This window comes from Haliotis rufescens, unplaced genomic scaffold (genome assembly GCF_023055435.1).
Source record: "Haliotis rufescens isolate VD_foot unplaced genomic scaffold, xgHalRufe1.0.p SCAF_4, whole genome shotgun sequence".
Lineage (NCBI taxonomy): Eukaryota > Metazoa > Mollusca > Gastropoda > Lepetellida > Haliotidae > Haliotis > Haliotis rufescens.
The window spans coordinates 13,703,798-13,723,954 of NW_025964112.1; the positions used below are offsets into that span (position 1 = coordinate 13,703,798).

The 20,157-nt window shown below is 41.5% G+C and overlaps 1 protein-coding gene across 1 annotated transcript; it reads right to left on the reverse strand.

Moving 5' to 3' along the window:
- Nucleotides 1–15,070: 15,070 nt before the first annotated feature.
- LOC125372455 (vegetative cell wall protein gp1-like) lies at nt 15,071–19,956 on the reverse strand. Its single transcript, XM_048382522.1, has 3 exons — nt 19,951–19,956; nt 15,280–15,868; nt 15,071–15,189 (listed from the first exon to the last, which is right to left on the reverse strand). Exons 1-3 carry the CDS (start codon nt 19,954–19,956, stop codon nt 15,071–15,073), a joined length of 714 nt encoding a protein of 237 aa, XP_048238479.1.
- Nucleotides 19,957–20,157: the final 201 nt, after the last annotated feature.

Genomic DNA, 20,157 nt, shown 5'->3' on the forward strand with positions numbered 1-20,157 from the left:
ATTATTCCAGCTATCTGACAGTGGCCTGTGAATGATCAAGATTACTCAGTGATTTATATTATGAACAAGAATCCATGCCTTCAGGGTACGTTGACATGCCATCTACCAATTACCCGAGCCTGACCAACCAATCCATTATGTTGTCTCTTTGGACCAGGAGGGGTCGGGTAGCCTAGTGGTTAAAGTGTTCGCTCGTCAGGCTGAAAACCCGGGTTCGATTCCCGACATGGATACAATGTGTGAAGCCCATTTCTGGTGTCCCTCGCCGGGATATTGCTGGAATATTCCTAAAAGCGGCGTAAAACAATACTCACTCACTCACTCTTTGGACTGGCATAGGTTGCAAGGGACCAATTCGAACCCAGAATCCCCAGGTTCCCAATTTAGACTGGCAATGGGGTACTGGGGAATTCCAATGTTAACTGGAGAAATTGATGAATATCAGTTTGAGGTGTTGTTCTAATTAGGTAACATTCTCAATGTTGAAATCTGAGTACCCCAGCAATAACGAGGGTAGAATATGTCTGCTGTATGTCTGTGCCATAATAAACCTTTGACAGGTTGGCCGCCATACAACAGCATGTCCTCTACAGTAACTGACAAGTAATGCTTGTATGAATGTGGATTCTGAGGCTAACATATGTATACATATTCATAAACTGGGATGGGGGCATGGGTGGGCCAGTCGTCTAAGGCGCTGCGATTCGCTGTGCAGAGTTGCATCCTTTGGGCACGCCAGAAACCTATGATTGTGGGTTCAAATCCCGATTCGCCCCGATTATGTTTCTAGGTTTGTCAGCACCATACCCGTGCTTGTGGGTTTCACCGAAGTGGTAAACGTCTGAGACCTGCATCACTTCAGGCTTTTCTCCCACATTAAGCTGACACGCTGTGATATAACTGGAATACTGTTAAAATTCATACAGGAATTCTGATTCAAGACTCGCCTATCCCTGTTGCTTGGTTCACAATGTCAAAAACTTTGACATTTTATTTGGTTTACCTTTTCAGTAATACATGACTTGCCGATATAACCAACAGGCTGAGGTTAAAATCTACCACACCAAGTCTGTGTGTACATTTCACTACACTGATCATGCATAATTTAATGTTGTCCTTTTTTTTACACACAACATTATTCAAAGTGATGAAAGCATTATATAAACTAACAGCCAAAAGAAACTGTACCATCGTTTAAAAGCACTCTAGTTTAAAAAACACAAAAGATAGATGCATTAAGTAAAATGTATTGAAAAGATCAAAATCTCAATAAAATCGAAATTTAAAATGACAGTCATACAGCATCCAATATTGGATGAAAGTTGCCCTGATTGAGGTCAGGTAGCAAAAATAAATTTTCAATGTAATGGACAAAGGGCACACACATCTAAAATCCCTCAAGTTCAATCACAAGTCACATTAAAAGCATGTAAGACACGTATAAAATTCTCCAGTGCACAGAAAAAGTCTCATGACATTAGGTGGGATATGTCACAATTTTTTTAGGGGGCCTGGATCAATTCATTCTGTATGGCTGGAGGATGCAGTCTCTGTCAGAGGAATTCTATAGGGGACATGTCTTGGGAGCGTGCAGGCTACAGAAACAAGTTGAAGTTCTGTACGATTTGGGCTGTATGGGTCTTGCGTAGTCATGCTGATAAAGAACACCATGTGGCAGCTGTTGTAGAAATAATAGGACAATTGGATGAAGAAAGTAATCCATGTAACGTTGAGCTGTCAAATTTCTGTTAATGATAACCAGTGGTATTCTCTCCTGCCCACAAATTCCTCCCAATACCATAACACCCCATCCACCATACGGCACGACCTCCCACACAACGCAACATGCCACTGTTAATTCTCCCCTTCGGTGGTAAACACGCTGTCTTCCATCAGTTCTAAACAGACAGAACTGGCTTTCTTCAGTAAAGACGACCCTCTGCCAGTCACGTCGCTGCCCATGATGTACAATCCAGGCCCATCTCAATTTCTGACGATGATGTTGCGCTGTCCATAGCTGTTCTCTGTAAGGTCTGTAAGCCCTAATTCCTTGAGCCCTGAAACACCTGGCCACTGTCTTTTTACTAGCCATATGCCCTAAGGCATTTGTTGCTGATGACGTCACTGTCAGGAATTGATTCTGGAGATGCAAAGTACGCAAATACTGGTCTTCATTGGGCATAGTTACCCAGGGTATGCCTGTTCTTGGTCTGTCTGATGTCTGCCCGGGCTGTGTGTAACATCTGTATCATACCAAGGGCCCGCTCGTGTTGTTCAGGTGTCAGTTGTGGCATTTCTTGGGTGGTTTTTTATTAGTTTGAGTGTCTGATATGCTGTCTGTATCCTTTATATACCCTTTTTGCGTGTGTAGTTTCTGCTGCCAAAGTGGCACATGCTTTTCACTTTTTTGCATACCGGGTATCCTACAAAGAAATGTTCCATGGACGAGTGTCACTTTTTGCATAGACCATTGTTATGTTTGGACAATGTGTTTTGCATTGACTTAGTTTGAACTTGTGTTTTTAACTTTTTGCAATTTCATTTTAAAGTGGTAAAGTTTCTTTTGGCCTCCAGTTTATTACTGCTTGAAGAAATCACAAATTTCTTTAATTCTGACGAAAAATACACTTTAAGTACATGTATGTGATCTGTTCATGGATGCATGAATTAATTGCAAGTCATTCCATGGTTTTCGATTTGATAAACCAAGCAGTTTTGTTTGTTATAAACCATCCCCAAATTAGGCCATGCCACAAGTAGAGTACTGTTTCTGATGGGCTGTTAATAGTGAATGAGAGAGTGAGTGAGTGAGTATGGTTTTACGCCGCTTTTAGCAATATTCCAGCAATATCACAGCGGGGGATACCAGAAATGGGCTTCACACATTGTACCCATGTCGGGAATCAAACCCGGGTCTTCGGCGTAACGAGCGAACGCTTTAACCACTAGGCTACCCAACCACCTCGGCTGTTAATAGAGTAGGTGGGGCTTGGGCTGCATTACTGCACTGAACCATGTCACTGACTGTTGTCTGAAGTGTTTTGTGTTAATGATTAAATAAGCATTCTGTGAAGTTATTGTTATAGACTAATTTATTTATAAGAATTATAGTCAATGTTTTTGCTTCATGGATGTAGAAACGTAAAATCTGGTGTACACGCACACATCGCATGTCGGGTGTGCACACCTGTTTCTACATGCATACTTCATGGGTTTTAAACAGTGTGCATACTCAAGCAGCTGCAGGACTATGGTGCTTTTTTTTAGCTAAACTGGACTGAGTGTGTCAGACTTTTTTATTTTGATTGAGAAGACAGGAATTGCCTATTCTAAGATACTACAGTTCACTATGGAGATTTACATCCCTTTGTTATGCCAGGATCTGCTGATCAATGGTTCAAACTCCATACCATGCCTCAGTTTCAAGAAGGTGGTAACCAACTATGGCTTGTGTCACAGTGTGCTTTCCTCCCTTTAAGATATTGCAGACAAGGCTTCCTTTAAATGCAGCCCACTCAACTCCACCTCCCTATCAGCTAAACGATCGAGTCATGTCAGCCACTTTCGTTTCACTTAAACCTAAGGGATTCAGGTTTTAAAGAACAAGATGAAATTTAATTTACAATAGCTATCAAATATCATTGCATTATCATACTTTTCCAGCACACAAACCATTAAGTGAAATGTTTTCTATATTCATGAAAGTTTTATTCCATTTGCAAAACTTTAATATCTTAACTCAATCTGTTTGACCTGAGATTTAAGAATCTGATATCCATTTACACAAGAATGTTTATATCAATAAAAATCATTTATTTTAAATCATTTATTCTTGCAAGCCCCAAGAAGAAAATCTTGAATAAGCCACAGATTGAATAAATTCATTTTTCAATTACACCAGAATGTTGATGTAAATTTATTTTCCTTTCAAAAATTAGATGTTATTCCTGACAACAAATCCATTTAAGCTGTGAGATTTAGGATATTTTCAAATTGCTGATCCCAAACTGTTACAGGTCATGAATTTGAAAATATCTCAATATTTTATCACTGGTGTTTGAGCCCCATACTCTACAGCCTCACTTTGACATAACTTGTGTGGAGCTGTTGTTACACAGACGTTTGTATTTTTGTAACTTGTGTACACAAAGTCCGTCATTATTTACATGGTCCCACACAAATTGAAATACCAACTTCATAACATCAACAACAACATATTACACACAGACATATGCATGTTTTAAGATCTCATTAGTGTTAATTAATAGTTCAGCACTTGGCAGAAGGAGAAAGCCCCTGAAAGGCTGCAAAAGTAAACGACCTTTCGTCATGTTGGAGACATATGGTTGAGTGAAGACAGAGAATTCTCTGGTGATAGGTGTGTTGGACTAAGTGGTACGGGACGATTCTCAAAAAGGATCTTTGGTAAGATAATATGCACTTATTTTTATATGTTCTGTTATGTAAATGGGTTTTAGTTGGTGAGTTTGAACGCATATTTTTAATGTCACTTCAGCTATTTTAAACAGTTTTGTTTTGAAGTGGGGCCAAAATGGATTGTGCAATAAAATTGTAAGAATGTAACATGCTAGAACTTGCCAAATAATGGTCTCTTATCAAAGCCCATGTGTGAAACTTGACAAAATGTACAAGTCAATTAAGAGAAAAAGTTATCAAGAGATAATATAGTAAAAATTCCAAATATCTACATGCATATCCAGAGAAACTTGTTTGGAAAACTACATCCATTTATGCAACAGTGGCCATAATTTATGAACATAAAGCAATTTGTATATTTATATTACTGTATGAGTAGAGCTTACAGTTGCAGAAACATGAAATTAATTGCAGAAATTTTGTAATATAACAAAAAGAAATGTCAATTTCAAAAATTGAAATATAGCCAAAATCAAAGATTTGTGTCCCTGCCTGCCTTTCTACCACACATCCAGCCTCACATCATTTCAATGCCACCATGACCTTCAGAACAACACAGTGGGGATTCCGGGTTAGAACTGCCTCCCGACAACCTAGGATGACTGTAAGAGGTGACTTAATGGATCTGTGGTCAGGCTTGGGGACCTGGTCGTTGTACCCCGATGGCATGAATCACAATCTCATTAAAATCAGATCTTAGTTCTGGCTACCGCTAAACAAAGATCTGAGGACATCTCATTACGGGTCACGTCAGACCGACCTTGCGCGAAATTTGACCGACCATTGGAATGACCAATCAGAAGGCAGCTTTCTCGTGCTTTACAGCACTAATTTCAAATTGGCGACTTCGCTTCGAAACATATTTTGACCAATTCTCGATTACAAATTTGAAACCTGAACAAAAAAACATTCTGGAATGGCTAATAGATGGTCTAGATTGTAAGGATTCAGAATTTAAACCTGTAACTAACGTTCGGAATACCCCATGTTAAAGTTTTCGAGATTGCATGATTAGAAATCACATTCCGACTGTCACTTTCATAATCTGGTAAGCGACGCTCTGATTGGTTGGATGAAAGGTCGTTCTGACGTGACCCCTAATGGGATGTCTTCAGATCTTTGTTTAGCTGTAGCGAGAACTAAGGTCTGATTTTAATGAGATTGGCATGAATCATTGCTCACAATATCAATCACTGGATTGTCTGGTCCAGACTCGATCATTTATAGTCGGCATCATTTAGCTGGATTGTTAATGAGTGTGGTGTTAAACAACAAACAAACAAACAAACCAACAGAAGAAAATCACTGTGTGTGTGTTCCTGTGAACAATTTTAAAAAAATTAGAAAAAAATACCTCCAGGCTCACGTTTTGAAAATATCTGAGTGAAATCAAAGATTCAGTTCTAGTGACGTAAACCTCCATGGAAGAATACTAACATGCAGCATGTCCACTAGGGCTGGGACAGGTAACTCGGGTACTTGGTAAGGGTGGGTACTGAGTAGGACCCGGGTACCCACAGGATTATACCCAGACCCATATTTAGTCATGTGATATATTGTTTCATGACAAAAGTTCACAATAACTAGGGGCGGTCGGGTAGCCTAGTGGTTTAAGCGCTCGCTCATCACGCCGAAGACCCGGGTTTGATTCCTGATATGGGTACAATGTGTGAAGCCCATTTCTGGTATCCCCCGCCGTGATATTGCTGGAATATTGCTAAAAGCGGCATAAAACCATACTCACTCACTCACTCACTCACTCACTCACAACAACTACATGGTTACACAAAAATTTTAAGCCTCTCATGTTCGCATTTCTTAATGACTATGAACACATTCTTTCTGATTTATATATGTTTCAAAAAAGATTAAACTTCAGTCAACTTCAGTGTAGGCATGACCACATCGTTTCATACGTGTATCTAAATACAGTACTAGTTTGCCAGGGCTACTGTCATTCCCAATCAGACATTTCTCTGATTATCTTTCTCTTGACACCAACAGCGGGTACCCGGGTTGGGTCTGGTAATAGGGTTGTGGGTACCAGGGTAGTAAATTTGGACCCTTCTTAGCCCTGATGTCCTACCTACATGGCATTCAGATGTTAACTCAGTTACTTCAGTTGGAGATAAACATTGCTTCTTTTCAGATTTGTGGATGTTAATGCCCGAAAAATTTCATTTGCAACCTTAATGTTACAACTTCCAAGTTTCACAAACTCAATAATACTTGAAATGTAAACACCCATATTGTTTATCCACATTGCATAATACAAAAATTATCAGTAATTTTCCGAAGGCACTCTCTTGTCATGTGAACTCTCACAGTTGAGACAGACGTGATATTGTAGCAGGGCGTGGAGTCATCCCACAGATGCCATCCTTACCTTGTCAGTGTAGCAGGGCGTGGAGTCATTCCACAGATGCCACCCTTACCTTGTCAGTGTAGCAGGGCGTGGAGTCATCCCACAGATGACATCCTTACCCTGTCAGTGTAGCAGGGCGTGGAGTCATCCCACAGATGCCATCCTTACCTTGTCAGTGTAGCAGGGACTGAAGTCATCCCACAGATGACATCCTTACCTTGTCAGTGTAGCAGGGCGTGGAGTCATCCCACAGATGACATCCTTACCTTGTCAGTGTAGCAGGGCGTGGAGTCATCCCACAGATGACATCCTTACCTTGTCAGTGTAGCAGGGCTTGAAGTCATCCCACAGATGACATCCTTACCTTGTCAGCTTGCTGATGGGGTTAACCTCTTTGGGCATATGGAAAAGACGTCCGACCTCTGATCAGAAGGTCTGTGGTTCAAATCCCATCACGGGACTCGGAAATTTTATAGCTGCTACAATATAATGAATGCCATGATGTCATGATACAGTGCACACTGTCACTGTCACTTCTGTGATGATTGGACATGCCTATTCCGCAGACTGTGGAGAGGAAACAACTAAATTGTAGTTGTTCTGATAAATGTTGATGAAACTCAATATATATATACAATACAGTGTCCTTTTTATCCGCCCAAATTGTCACATTTTTTTCAAATTTTTGATTGAGTGAAAAATATATCTTTTAAAACAGGTTCAAAATTAAAATTAAAAGTAAAAATTCCAGAAGATTTGCAGGATCCAATTCCATTTAAGAAGGTAAATCAACCAATCAGACAACAGCACATAATCCCATTCTTGTCACACTCACGCCATGGGAGCAATGTATTTATTCTTTGCATCCTTGCCCTGATATGGCTAGATAAATGCTGAAAGCATTATAAAACCTCCCGCTATTCAGTGCAACAAGAAATATATTGGGACTTATAATGCCCAGACATAAATACCTAAAAAATCAAAAGGAACTGAAAATTGAATATTTGAATCCTAATTGCATTGCGTAATTGTCTTTTTCATAGGCATTTTACTGACATGTTTACTGGTGTTTGAAGTGATTTAATACCTCGAGACAAATATTGATCATTGCTGATCAAAGATGCTAATGTCTGGTCCAAGCTTTGAATTGCTGTGTTATTAAAGGGGTAGGCTTGCCACACATGCCCTGCAGGCCACTTTCCAACTTCACCTGCTGTAGTGGAAAATTGGAATTTATTAAAGAGCTGTTGGGAGAAGTAATTCCTGAAGTTGTTTTTAAATATGCTTCATGTTATTATCCAAATACTGAAATTATTACATAAGAGAGGATTTTTTAGTGATAAAAGACTGATGACTAGTGGTGGTGTAGGCAGTAAGTAGGTGGCATGTCTTTGATGTTAATGTCTGATATGGTTTAAATATTTATTGTACTGGATTTGAAAACACTGGAAGGAATTAATGTGTTGCTGTATTCATTGATGCTTTTCTTCACAACTCATGGGAAGAATGAAATACATTTGCAAGTAAAATTACCATGGACGAGATGATGGTGAGTGTTTATGCCCTTGATGTATATGATCCTGCAGGGTGGCTGAATAAAGGGGAAGAGGGGACATTGTTGTGAACTGTAGATGTGTGGGTTGTCTGGGTTGTCTGGCCTGTATGAAATAGTGGTGTTTCCAGTCACCCGGCAGACGGGGATGAATGGAATGGAAGCCTGTGGGACAAACGAGACAAAGGCGCCAATGGACGAATTACCCAAATGAAATAGTCAAAACCATTTGTCCTATGACAGTAAGTAGTTGCTGGGTGCAGTCCACCAGAATCTTCTTATAGTATCACTTTTTTAACTCACATGTCCTGATAAGGTACCAGCCATTTGGTCTTGGTCTTTTGGGAAGCAAATGAATTTGTTTAAACAAACAGAAAAATAGTATAATTCTTACAAAATCTCTACCTCTATTACATCTCTGCCATAAATCCTGTAAATTGGCTTAAATCACACTAACTAAAAGTTTCGGATTTTCAACAGACTTCCTCTTCACTGTCAATTACACACACAACTAGTTGTCACCAAGTAGTCTCATAACTACCCAAGCCACGATGTGTGTGCTAGAGTCAACACCTATTATGATAGAAGTAACGATCTAGCACTTGGTAGTAAGTCACATTAATCTAAGATTATTCTCATAATTTTCTATAATAGCAGACATATAAGTATTCATTAAGTTTGCTGATGGAGTAAGAGCACGCATGGAAGTATAACTGGTGTTTGGTGCTCTTTGTGAGGTCAGCATGCAGTCTCACTCTATCCCCGGGTGCAAGAAGTGTGGCCGTTTCATGGTCACAGGAGGTCCTCATGAAAGCTACACTAAGTGCAGAGGCACTTCTTTTAACAAGAAGAAAAGATGTGAGAAGTGCGTCAAACACGCCAGATAAGATCTTCTCCAAGATGGCCGAAGCTACGACCAAGGCCAAGAGACGTGAGGCTGCGAAGCAGAAGGTGGAAAACATCACAGCTGAGAAATCGGCTCCACCCCAGCATCTCCCTCTCTAGATATCCCATCATCTCCTGTACTCTATGAGTCTTATTCATCAACTGTTCCAGCAACAACAGGAGATGATGAACAGCATGTTCAAGAGGAAGCTCTCAGTGCTGGACAAAGAAATGGCGAAGATCAAGAAGATAGCTCTGGCAAATAAGATTTCCCTGGTCACGAGAGCACACTGCTACCCAGCTGACCGACCATTCATCCAGCCAGCTGATCGTTCCGGTCACTCGGAGGCAGAAGCGGAGTGCGAAGATCAGGCTGATGACTCACCCCTCCTGGACTACACCGAAGGTTACACCTTCATAGAGTTGATAGAAGAACTCTACCATCTTATGCCTGTACTCCAACCTCCTGTGACACAGAATGCGCCACCCCAGATGCCGGAATATTGGGGATGTCATGCTCCTACATTGTTTCAACACATTGGCTCAGTTACACTGGCAAGGTAGTAGACCAGATGTCTGACAGTTTACTCAAGCTCAAGCAGGGTGAACGACTACCTCTACCTCCATTAAAGCGGAAGTTATATAGGACCCACGAGGCTCCACTTCCGGAATTCCCAAATATGGACGAAGATTTCTACAAGTTGGTACACAACCCCAACACTAGCAACACACTACCTGCTATGAGGATTAAGGATCTGACGTCGGTTTCCAGATACACTATGGATATTGACGCTTACTAGGGCTGGGATGAGTCCAAATTTACTACCCCCGGTACCCACCCCCCTATTACCCGACCCTACCCGGGTCCCCACTGTATGTCTGAAGAGATAAGTACAATATGTCCGATTGGGAAATGTTTGACCGTACTCCTGTCAAAATGTATTTAGATACACTATAAACCGATATGGTCATGCATACACTGAAGTTAACTGAAGTTTTATCTTTATGCAAACATATAAAGTCAGAAGGAATGTGTGCATAGTCGGAAAGAAATGTGAACATTTGTCACTTAAAGTGTAACCATAGATAATTTTTGCCATTAAACAATAAAATCACATGACTAACAACGGGTCCGGGTAGTCCTGAGTACCCGAGTTACCCGTCCCAGCCCTAGCGCTTACATTAATTGGTTTGTTGCCAGAATCAGACTCATCATTCCACAATACAGCCATCCTATGAAGAAATAACCAGAGAAACGCCCATGACTATTAGGACTGATCAAGTCGGACTCATCCATAGCCTTCTAGATACTATTGTCAGGATGCAAGAAGACTTACCGTATTTTCTTGAGGGGGGTGCGCATTATACATGGGTGCGCACTATACTCAAGAAAATACGGTACTCTCCTCCCAAGTCTGGATGTCTTCACAACTCCTAAAGCTACAGCATCAACAACTTATAGCTGTTTCTAACCAGACCAAGAGGATGATAACAACACAATCTATATCAGCTACCACAACATTCAACGGAAAATTGGGACTTGTTATAGATGAAGTGAGACAAGACCCTGCAGAATGATTCCAAACTTCAACTATCAACTTATCAACATCCCATCCTCAGAAGCCTCCCTGGGACTACAAATCTTCATCTTCCAAATGGCCTCCTAAGAAGAAGTTTGTCCCCTTCGGGAAGGATTAATTCCAACCAAGGTGTGGGGTATGACAAGCGACAATCTTCTCAGGATTCTTTTCACCAGCCAGACTACAAGAAACGAATATACAATCGCCATGGAAGATCTGGAGGCAGAAATGAACGCAGGTTCTGACTCCCATACCACCCCTTCTGACATCATAGACCCTTTCGACCTGGTCACGTCTATGGACTGCAATTTACGCCTACTGTCTTCCAACATAATGCCAACTCGGGGACCAGTGGGAGGGTGCCTTCTGTCATACGCCGAAAATTGGAAGCAAGTTAGGCTCAACCACTGGATTCCAGACTCATGGGTACAAGCTACATTTCAGGAAACATCCTATCCTGAAGACACACACCATCGGACGCAGATTTCATCTAGGCGGAGCCAGGAAGCTACTAAAGATGCAAGCCATTTGGAGACTAATGGAGACCAACAACACCAAGGGATTTTATTCTCTGGCCTTCTTAGTCCCGAAGAAGAATACAATCGAAATGAGGATGATTATTGACCTAAAGACCCACAACAAAAGATATCTGGTACCGCCGCCGCAGGGGGGGTCAGGTAGCCTAGTGGTAAAGCATTCGCTCATCAAGCTGAAGACCCGGGTTGGATTCCTGACATGGGTACAATGTGTGAAGCCCATTTCTGGTGTCCCCCGCCGTGATATTGCTGGAATATTGCTAAAAGCGGCGTAAAACCATACTCACTCACTGGTACTGCCACTGGAATCTGCGATCGTTACAGTCGATGTTGAAGACAGGAGATTGGCTCATCAGCCTCGACCTACAAGATGCCTATCTTCACGTCCCAATACACCCATCCTCCCCTGTGTATGGAGACACGATTGTTTGCCTTGGCAGACTCCTTCAATTGCCGGATGGAAGCGAGACATATACCCGGGTAACTGAACATACTGACTGACAGCCTTTCTTGCCGGGGGAGAATAGTGGCAACAGTATGGACCTTACATCTACAGATCTTCGCGTGGATAACCAAGTTACGAGACACACCATACCTGGATCTATTTGCCACCTGGCAGAACAACCAATTTCCGATTTATGTCAGCCCAGTTCCCGACCAAAGAGCTCACCAGATCGATGCACTATCGATGGAGATCAATCTATTTGCTTACGCATTCCCAACATGGTCTCTCCTGGACAAGGTTATCCACAAGGTGGAGGAGACGGATTGCGTAATAATACTGATAGCTCCAATATGGCCCAGCAGGGCATGGTTCCCCAGACCACTAAAGCTACTAATGGAGGTACCTATTCAGTTACCTCTTTGTCAAGATCTGCTATGACAACCCAAGTCCAGCATTTTCCACGACAATCTACCCAGCCTACATCTAACCGCTTGGAAGTTATCACGCAGAAGATGCGGACATCCGGATACTCTGAAGCTGTGGCAAGATCGTGGAGACCTTCATTATCCCTCATATATGACAACAGATGGGACAAGTTCATCCAGTGGAGAAAACAACAAGGGATTATAACTAATACAATCTCCATCCCTATGGTAGCAGATTTTCTACTACATCTACATCAAAACAACAAATTCCGACACGGGACGATAGAAGGTTATAGATCATTCTGTACTTCAAGGATCCGACACCAGACCAGCAGCATCAAAGGGTGATTACATGCTTTATTAGAAGCACCTTGAATATTAAATGTCTCCATTAGACCGGAAGTGACGTCAGCACCGGAAATAGCAGAACAGGGTCCATCTAATCAGGGAATGACTTTGGGTAAAAATAGACCAAGAGAGATGTCATTACCTAGAAAAGGGGAAGTGACATACTGGAAGTGACATCATAACGGAAGTGACGTCGTCACAGGAAGTGATGTCATCACTGGTATCAGGGTCACAAATCCAAATTTACCAAGAAATGACGTCATTAAGCAGAAATAGATTGGAATTGACATCATTATCATGATCAAGATCAGCAAATATAACGGTAAATCTATCTAGTGAAAATATCACATATTTGACTGATTCTTGACACATTTCTGACTTTCAAGTCCTCAGGGGGAATTTTAGAGGAAAATTATCTCAAGTAGAATTAGAATCAGTAATAATGGTTTGCAGAAGAGGATTGCTGTCAATTACACTGGGAGTTGCTGGAGGCAGATCCCGACGGGTCCCTCTGGGATATTCTGGCAGATATGTAATAGAGGTGGAGATTTCGTAAGGATTATCGAACAATAGTTATCATTGTTAATAATTCTAAGAATACTTCCTCTATTACATCCGAAGTACTCCCTTCCACCTCAATTCATCTACCTCTAGTAGTAGATAAGGGGAAAAAATGATGTTGCCGCCATTATGACGGCAGTTATGAGACTACTTGGCGACAACTAGTTGTGTGTGTAATTGACAGTGAAGAGGACGTCTGTTGAAAATCTGAAAATTTTAGTTAGTGTGATTTAACCCAAAATACAGGATTTATGGCAGAGATGTAATAGAGGTAGTATTCTTAGAATTATTAACAATGATAACTATTGTTTGATATTTGCCTGAGCTGTGTGAGTTAGATTTTGAGACAATTTACTCAAATGACCAACCCAAATTTCAAAGTTTACAACAGGTGTTATTGTTAAAGAAACAAGTTCTGATTCCTGTAAATGTTATTGAACCCTCTAAACTTTAGAAACCCCCTCCCAAAATTAAAAAAAAGTCCTGGGGGCGGTGGGATAGCCTAGTGGTTAAAGCGTTCGCTCGCCATGTGATTGCCTGGATTCGATTCCCCACATGGGCACAATGTGTGAAGCCCATTTCTTGTTTTCCCAGCCGTGATGTTGCTGGAATATTGCTGAAAGCAGCATTAAACTATACTCACTGACTCGAAACAGTCCTAACACCCTCTGTCTGTGAATTATGACTTGTCCTCGCAGCGTTCATCCAAACACACTCTCCCACTTCCAGACGAGCAAGGTATTCATTGTTGTTGCAACATGCCTCAAGCTTGGATGGTTATTTTGAGGTGCTCCTGGGAGCATGGAGCTAAATATGTCAATACAGGTAGTGATATTTCTGATGTGAGGACTGTGAAAATATGTATTTCTGTCATCCATATAATGTACTGTTTTCTTTTTCTTCATGGGATCCTCTTGACTATGTTTGCTACAGGATGAGCAGGTGCACTGGCAGATGTTTAGATAGATTGCCACAGATGCTGCTGTATCAGCAGGCAACAGGACTGTTGTTGAGACAGGCTGCATGTAAGGGTTCAACACCAGCACTCAAAACTGGCTGCACAATATTTGTGTTATCATGTTGAAAATTGGGTTCAACATCGAACAATGGTTCAGTATATGAACTCCATGGTATCTTTTAAATAACCAGTAGCCAGGAAAACCAGTAGTTGATAGCAGGATCAAAATTTCATGCTGTAAAATAGCACAATAAGCCAGGTCCTCAATTTTTAACCACCCAGTCCTCTTATTAGTCAACTCTTAATTAAGACAAGCATAGGTGCAAGGTTTGCCCTGGGATCCTATGGGGAGACTAACATGGGGTGCTTGGGACCTATTCTATTATAAGCATAGGGTGCTGGAGAGCTGGTCAGGCCTGGGACCTTGGGGATACAAGCATAGTGTGCTGGAAAGACAATCTGCCCTGGAATCCGGGAGACAAGCATGGGGTGCTGGAGATTTATTCTGCCCTAGAATCTTGGGTAGAAAAGCATGGGGTGCTGGAGATTTATTCTGCCCTGGAATCTTGGGGAGACAAGCATGGGGTGCTGGGGAGACAATCTGCCCTACAATCTTGGGGATAGAAGCATGGGGTGCTGGAGAGCTATATTCTGCCCTGGAATCTTGGGGATAGAAGCATGGGATGCTGGAGATTTGTTCTGCCCTGGAATCTTGGGGAGACAAGCATGGGGTGCTGGCGAGACAATCTACCATGGAATCTTAAGGAGACAAGTATGGGGTGCTGGAGAGCTAATGTGCCCAGGAATCTTGGGGATAGAAGCATGGGGTGCTGGAGAGCTATATTCTGCCCTGGAATCTTGGGGAGACAAGCATGGGGTGCTGGAGAGCTAGTCTGGCCTGGGACCTTGGGGACATAAGCATGGGGTGCTTAATTGGGACCTATCCTGCCTATAATTCTATGGTAAGAAAAGCATGGGTTACAGGGGAGCTATTCTGTCCTGGAATCCTATTGGGAGATGAACATGGGGTGCTGGAGAGCTTATCTGCCCTGGAATCTTGGGGAGACAAGCATGGGGTGCTGGAGAGCCACTCTGCCCTGGAATTTTGGGGAAGCAAGCATTGGGTGATGGAGAGCCACTCTGCCCTGGAATCTTGGGGATACAAGCATGGGGTGCTGGAGAGCCACTCTGCCCTGGAATCTTGGGCATAGAAGCATGGGGTGATGGAGAGCCACTCTGCCCTGGAATCTTGGGGAAGCAAGCATGGGGTGCTGGAGAGCCACTCTGCCCTGGAATCTTGGGGACAGAAGCATGGGGTGATGGAGAGCCACTCTGCCCTGGAATCTTGGGGAAGCAAGCATGGGGTGATGGAGAGTCACTCTGCCCAGGAATCTTGGGCATAGAAGCATGGGGTGCTGGAGAGCCACTCTGCCCTGGAATCTTGGGGAAGCAAGCATGGGGTGCTGGAGAGCCACTCTGCCCTGGAATCTTGGGGAAGCAAGCATGGGGTGATGGAGAGTCACTCTGCCCTGGAATCTTGGGGACAGAAGCATGGGGTGATGGAGAGCCACTCTGCCCTGGAATCTTGGGGAAGCAAGCATGGGGTGATGGAGAGCCACTCTGCCCTGGAATCTTGGGGAAGCAAGCATGGGGTGCTGGAGAGCCACTCTGCCCTGGAATCTTGGGGAAGCAAGCATGGGGTGCTGGAGAGCCACTCTGCCCTGGAATCTTGGGGAAGCAAGCATGGGGTGATGGAGAGCCACTCTGCCCTGGAATCTTTGGGATACAAGCATGGGGTGCTGGAGAGCCACTCTGCCCTGGAATCTTGGGGATACAAGCATGGGGTGCTGGAGAGCCACTCTGTCCTGGAATCTTGGGGATACAAGCATGGGGTGATGGAGAGCTAATCTGCCCTGGAATCTTTGGGATACAAGCAAGGGGTGCTTGAGAGACAATCTGCCCCGGAATCTTTTGGATAGAAGCATGGGTTGCTGGAGAGCTTATCTGCCCTGGCTGGAATCTTGGAGAGACAAGCATGGGGTGCTGGGGACCTATATTCTGCAATGGTAACCAGATGCAGAGGAGATATTCTGATTACAGTTGATACACAGATCCCCTAGCATACTAACCAAGTTAATGTATTATATACACATAATGAATCATTTGGGCAAGATAATGGAAGAAACAACAACAATTATTTGACTTATTATAGGCTTACAATCACAAATTGTTTCCTCTTATGTTTTCTCTCATACTTCAATGAAATAATAATTTAAATAAATATCTTCTAGCCCATAATAGTAAGCAAACCTTTGATTGTTTCAAAACTATTTTACCTTTTGACAATATTTTAACCAATAATTGCAATAAACACAAAACATGTGCTGAAATATTCCTGAAAGAAATTCAATACTAATATACCAAATAAACAATGTATATTTTTCTATTCAGTCCTTGAATCTATGTGAAACAAATATAACATGAATAATATAGATAGAAAGACTACAAAATTGCAAGAGAGCCTTAACACATGATTCAGTCTGTCATCTTCAGCATTAAGACTTGCTAGACTGGGCATCTGTCTACAGTTTTATCTGGAAGGGAACCAGTCAAATATTTGCTAACAAGAGTTATCCCCCCCAGTTTCCCAGCTGTCCGTCTGCTCACAAGTCAGGAGATATTTGAGAACATTTACCAGCACTATTTCTTATCTACCAGATATACATTGTGGAAACAGAAAGATTAAAGTTTCTGGGATGAAACTTCCAAGGTAACTGCTCTTGTGTTACTTTTTGTGCTTTTTGTGTTGCCATAGCAGCCTCAGCCTGCTAAAATATACAGTTGGGCTTTTGTCACACACCCTGGGTTGTTGCATTATAGTGTCCCACGGCCCCAAAATCTACAAAACAGGGAGGCCATAGAATATTTGGGGGGCTCAATACTATTTTGTTGGGTATTTGTTTAATTATAATATACTTAGTTTTTCAGAGTTTTCTAAATTAAGAGAGTGAATTAATTGGGTAAATTTGGATTTTTTCTGAATAAGTGAGAATGGCAGAGTTGATAAAACATGTTTTTAACTGGGCTCACCCCTGATGAAAACAAAATATATTGTTGGGGGGGCATTGACACCAGGAGCTGGTCTTTTATGATAGTTGGGGTGGAGATTAGAGTTCACAATGTAGCTTACCCACAACATTTCTCTGGAACTTTGTTTTTCATTTTCAGCAGACAAAGTTTCAGTCAAGTCATTTAGTCATATTAAAATATTGACTGAAACTATGAACTGAAACATATTGTTTTGTGACTGGTTATTTTTTAAGAAAATGATTAATGCATAATAAAATATGATGTTAACATTATGAGACATGTACAACCTAGTACCATACACTGTGGGTACTCCACGTACAACCTAGAACCATACACTGTGGGTCCATGTACAACCTAGTACCATACACTGTGGGTAGTCCATGTACAACCTAGTACCATACACTGTGGGTCCATGTACAACCTAGTACCATACACTGTGGGTAGTCCATGTACAACCTAGTACCATACACTGTGGGTAGTCCATGTACAACCTAGTACCATACACTGTGGGTCCATGTACAACCTAGTACCATACACTGTGGTTAGTCCATGTACAACCTAGTACCATACACTGTGGGTCCATGTACAACCTAGTACCATACACTGTGGTTAGTCCATGTACAACCTAGTACCATACACTGTGGGTACTCCGGTTAATAATACGAGGCTTGTTAGCCCACTCTGTTGACAGACCAATTAAGATGAGCTTACTTTCTTTGTTTTTCTTGATGTAGACTATATATATGGATAACATGCAGCAATAAAACAGTGTTATTCTTTATCTTTCATCATCATTTATAAAAATTATTGTCAGTTTAACTGAACAAAATGTCAGACAATCCAGTCTGTCACTCATTACCAAACTCTGACAATAAGGTGACTGCATATGTCCAGTCTGGCATCAGGGCCCATAAACTTCAGAAGCTGCAGGCCTTGACTAAACTCTTCCAGCCCACATTGAACAAACTTCAGCTTACTTTGACAAGGAAATCAATGCATAAATTTACTGCAGGTCGTAAGGACTCATTCAAATTTAAAACTACAGGCCCTGCCACGAGATCTACCTGTCACAGGCCTACCTTTTCAATTGCTCTAAATTTACTTACTCTGCACTTTGGCAATTGATCTAATGTTACACATCGTCTTCCTAAACATTTCATGCAGTGAACAAGAACTGTATAAATATCTTTTGAACTAAAATATTATCACACTAATACTAAGAAGTAATACATAATTCTTGATTGGGATTGTCTTTATTTAAATAAAAAGTCGTAGTTTTCAGTAACTTGTCTGTTCATATTTCTTTTAGGGTTGCTTTGTAAAAAAATATTTTGAACATTTTTTAAATAAAAAATCCCCATGATTTCTTTATGTCAATGTTTCCATTCTGTTTTCTTCAAATGAAAAATAACTAAAATATAAAAATTGGTTTCAGTATTTTTTCCTTTAGTTTAAATTGGAACTTGATTGATAGATCTAAGATTTGTCATGCATAGTCCCACATGTGGGTGGCAAAGTGGCAGAAGTGTGTACCCAACTGAAATGGTTGCAAGCACAAGTCATAGATTTGCACTAATAATTCCTTGAGTGCCTCCCTGGTGGGGGGACAGAGTGTCTGTGAAAGGCCAGTGGTTCAATCGCTGACAGCATCATACCAAAGATGTCAAAACATGTTACTTGTTGTTACCCTACCTTCCACTTAGCTTTTAGGGGGTATAACAAGGACAAGTCAGCTTGTACTCAGTACACTGTGTCTCAAATGGATAACCACATGTCAAATTGCAGCGTTGTATCTCAGTGGGCTAGCACTATAACACAGGCATCAGTCTGGACTAGTACAATTAGCCACATGCACGGACGCACCTGCTATTACCCACCCATGAATCCACCCACCCATCCACGCACGTCGCTTAAATCTTGAACTTGACCAGCCTTAGAAACTAACATTTTCAGTCCACTAGTCCTTATGATGATAACATATAGCAAAACCCATGAAAATGACAAATTTCTGCTTGTCCTTATGATACCTTAACTATTGAGCAGTTTGGCAAGAACTATGGGACTAGTGCCAATTTCTATTGCTGCCAACCTTAAACCCCGTTTCACATCACCTTTAACTGCCACATTTCAGGCTGTAAGTTCTCCCCTGGCTGACATGAAAACAATCGATCAGGAACTAAGGCCCAGAAACTTCATCCATTGAAGACAATATTGCAAAAATAGATTTTACCGTAAGTAATGTGGTGAGCGCCCTTGTACACAAATAGAAGCCAAAGGCTCTGTGACCTGCAACATGTCAAAAATTGACATGACAGGACACACCTCTCTCATCATTATGCCAGCAATTAGACATGACTTATGAAATATCTGTTTGGAATTTAATAAAACCATATCCCTTTTGACATGTTTGGGGCCAAACTTTTTACATGGATCTGTTCATGGATTTGATACTAACACAGGTAAATACAATATATTTCTTGCAGAATTCTTTGATTCATTCTTAAATCTCATTGACTTGTTGATTTCCTTTTCTTAAAAGCAATACAGTGCCTTAGATAGTAATAGATACTTAGATATTCAAATTTATTGTCACAGTTATCATCCTTTGCAAACATCTGTGTTTCAGTTGTACACGACAAGCTAGGTAATACCACGGACCTAAATAGTTTTCACACTCCAACCATGTTTCTGCTGCTGTTTGTGTATAGATCTATTGAAGTAATGCACTGTTAAAGTAGGTAAAGACCAGGTAAAGTACAAGATCTTACCTTCATGATGAAGTGGATGCTTTACAACAGCCAGGGACGAAAATGTATGACTATTGTATTGTTGATGCTCATGATGTCAATCACTGGATTGTCTGGTCCAGACTCAATTATTTACAGACTGCCGTCATATAGCAGGAACATTGTTGAGTGTGGCGTTAAACAACAAACAAACAAAAACTATTTTATTGATAGTCTAATACAGTAGAA

Coding starts and splice junctions, on each gene's coding strand:
- LOC125372455 (XM_048382522.1), bottom strand. Junction 15,190..15,279: donor GCCCAAGATTCCAGGGCAGA/GTGGCTCTCCAG, acceptor CCAAAATTCCAG/GGCAGAGTGGCTCTCCAGCA.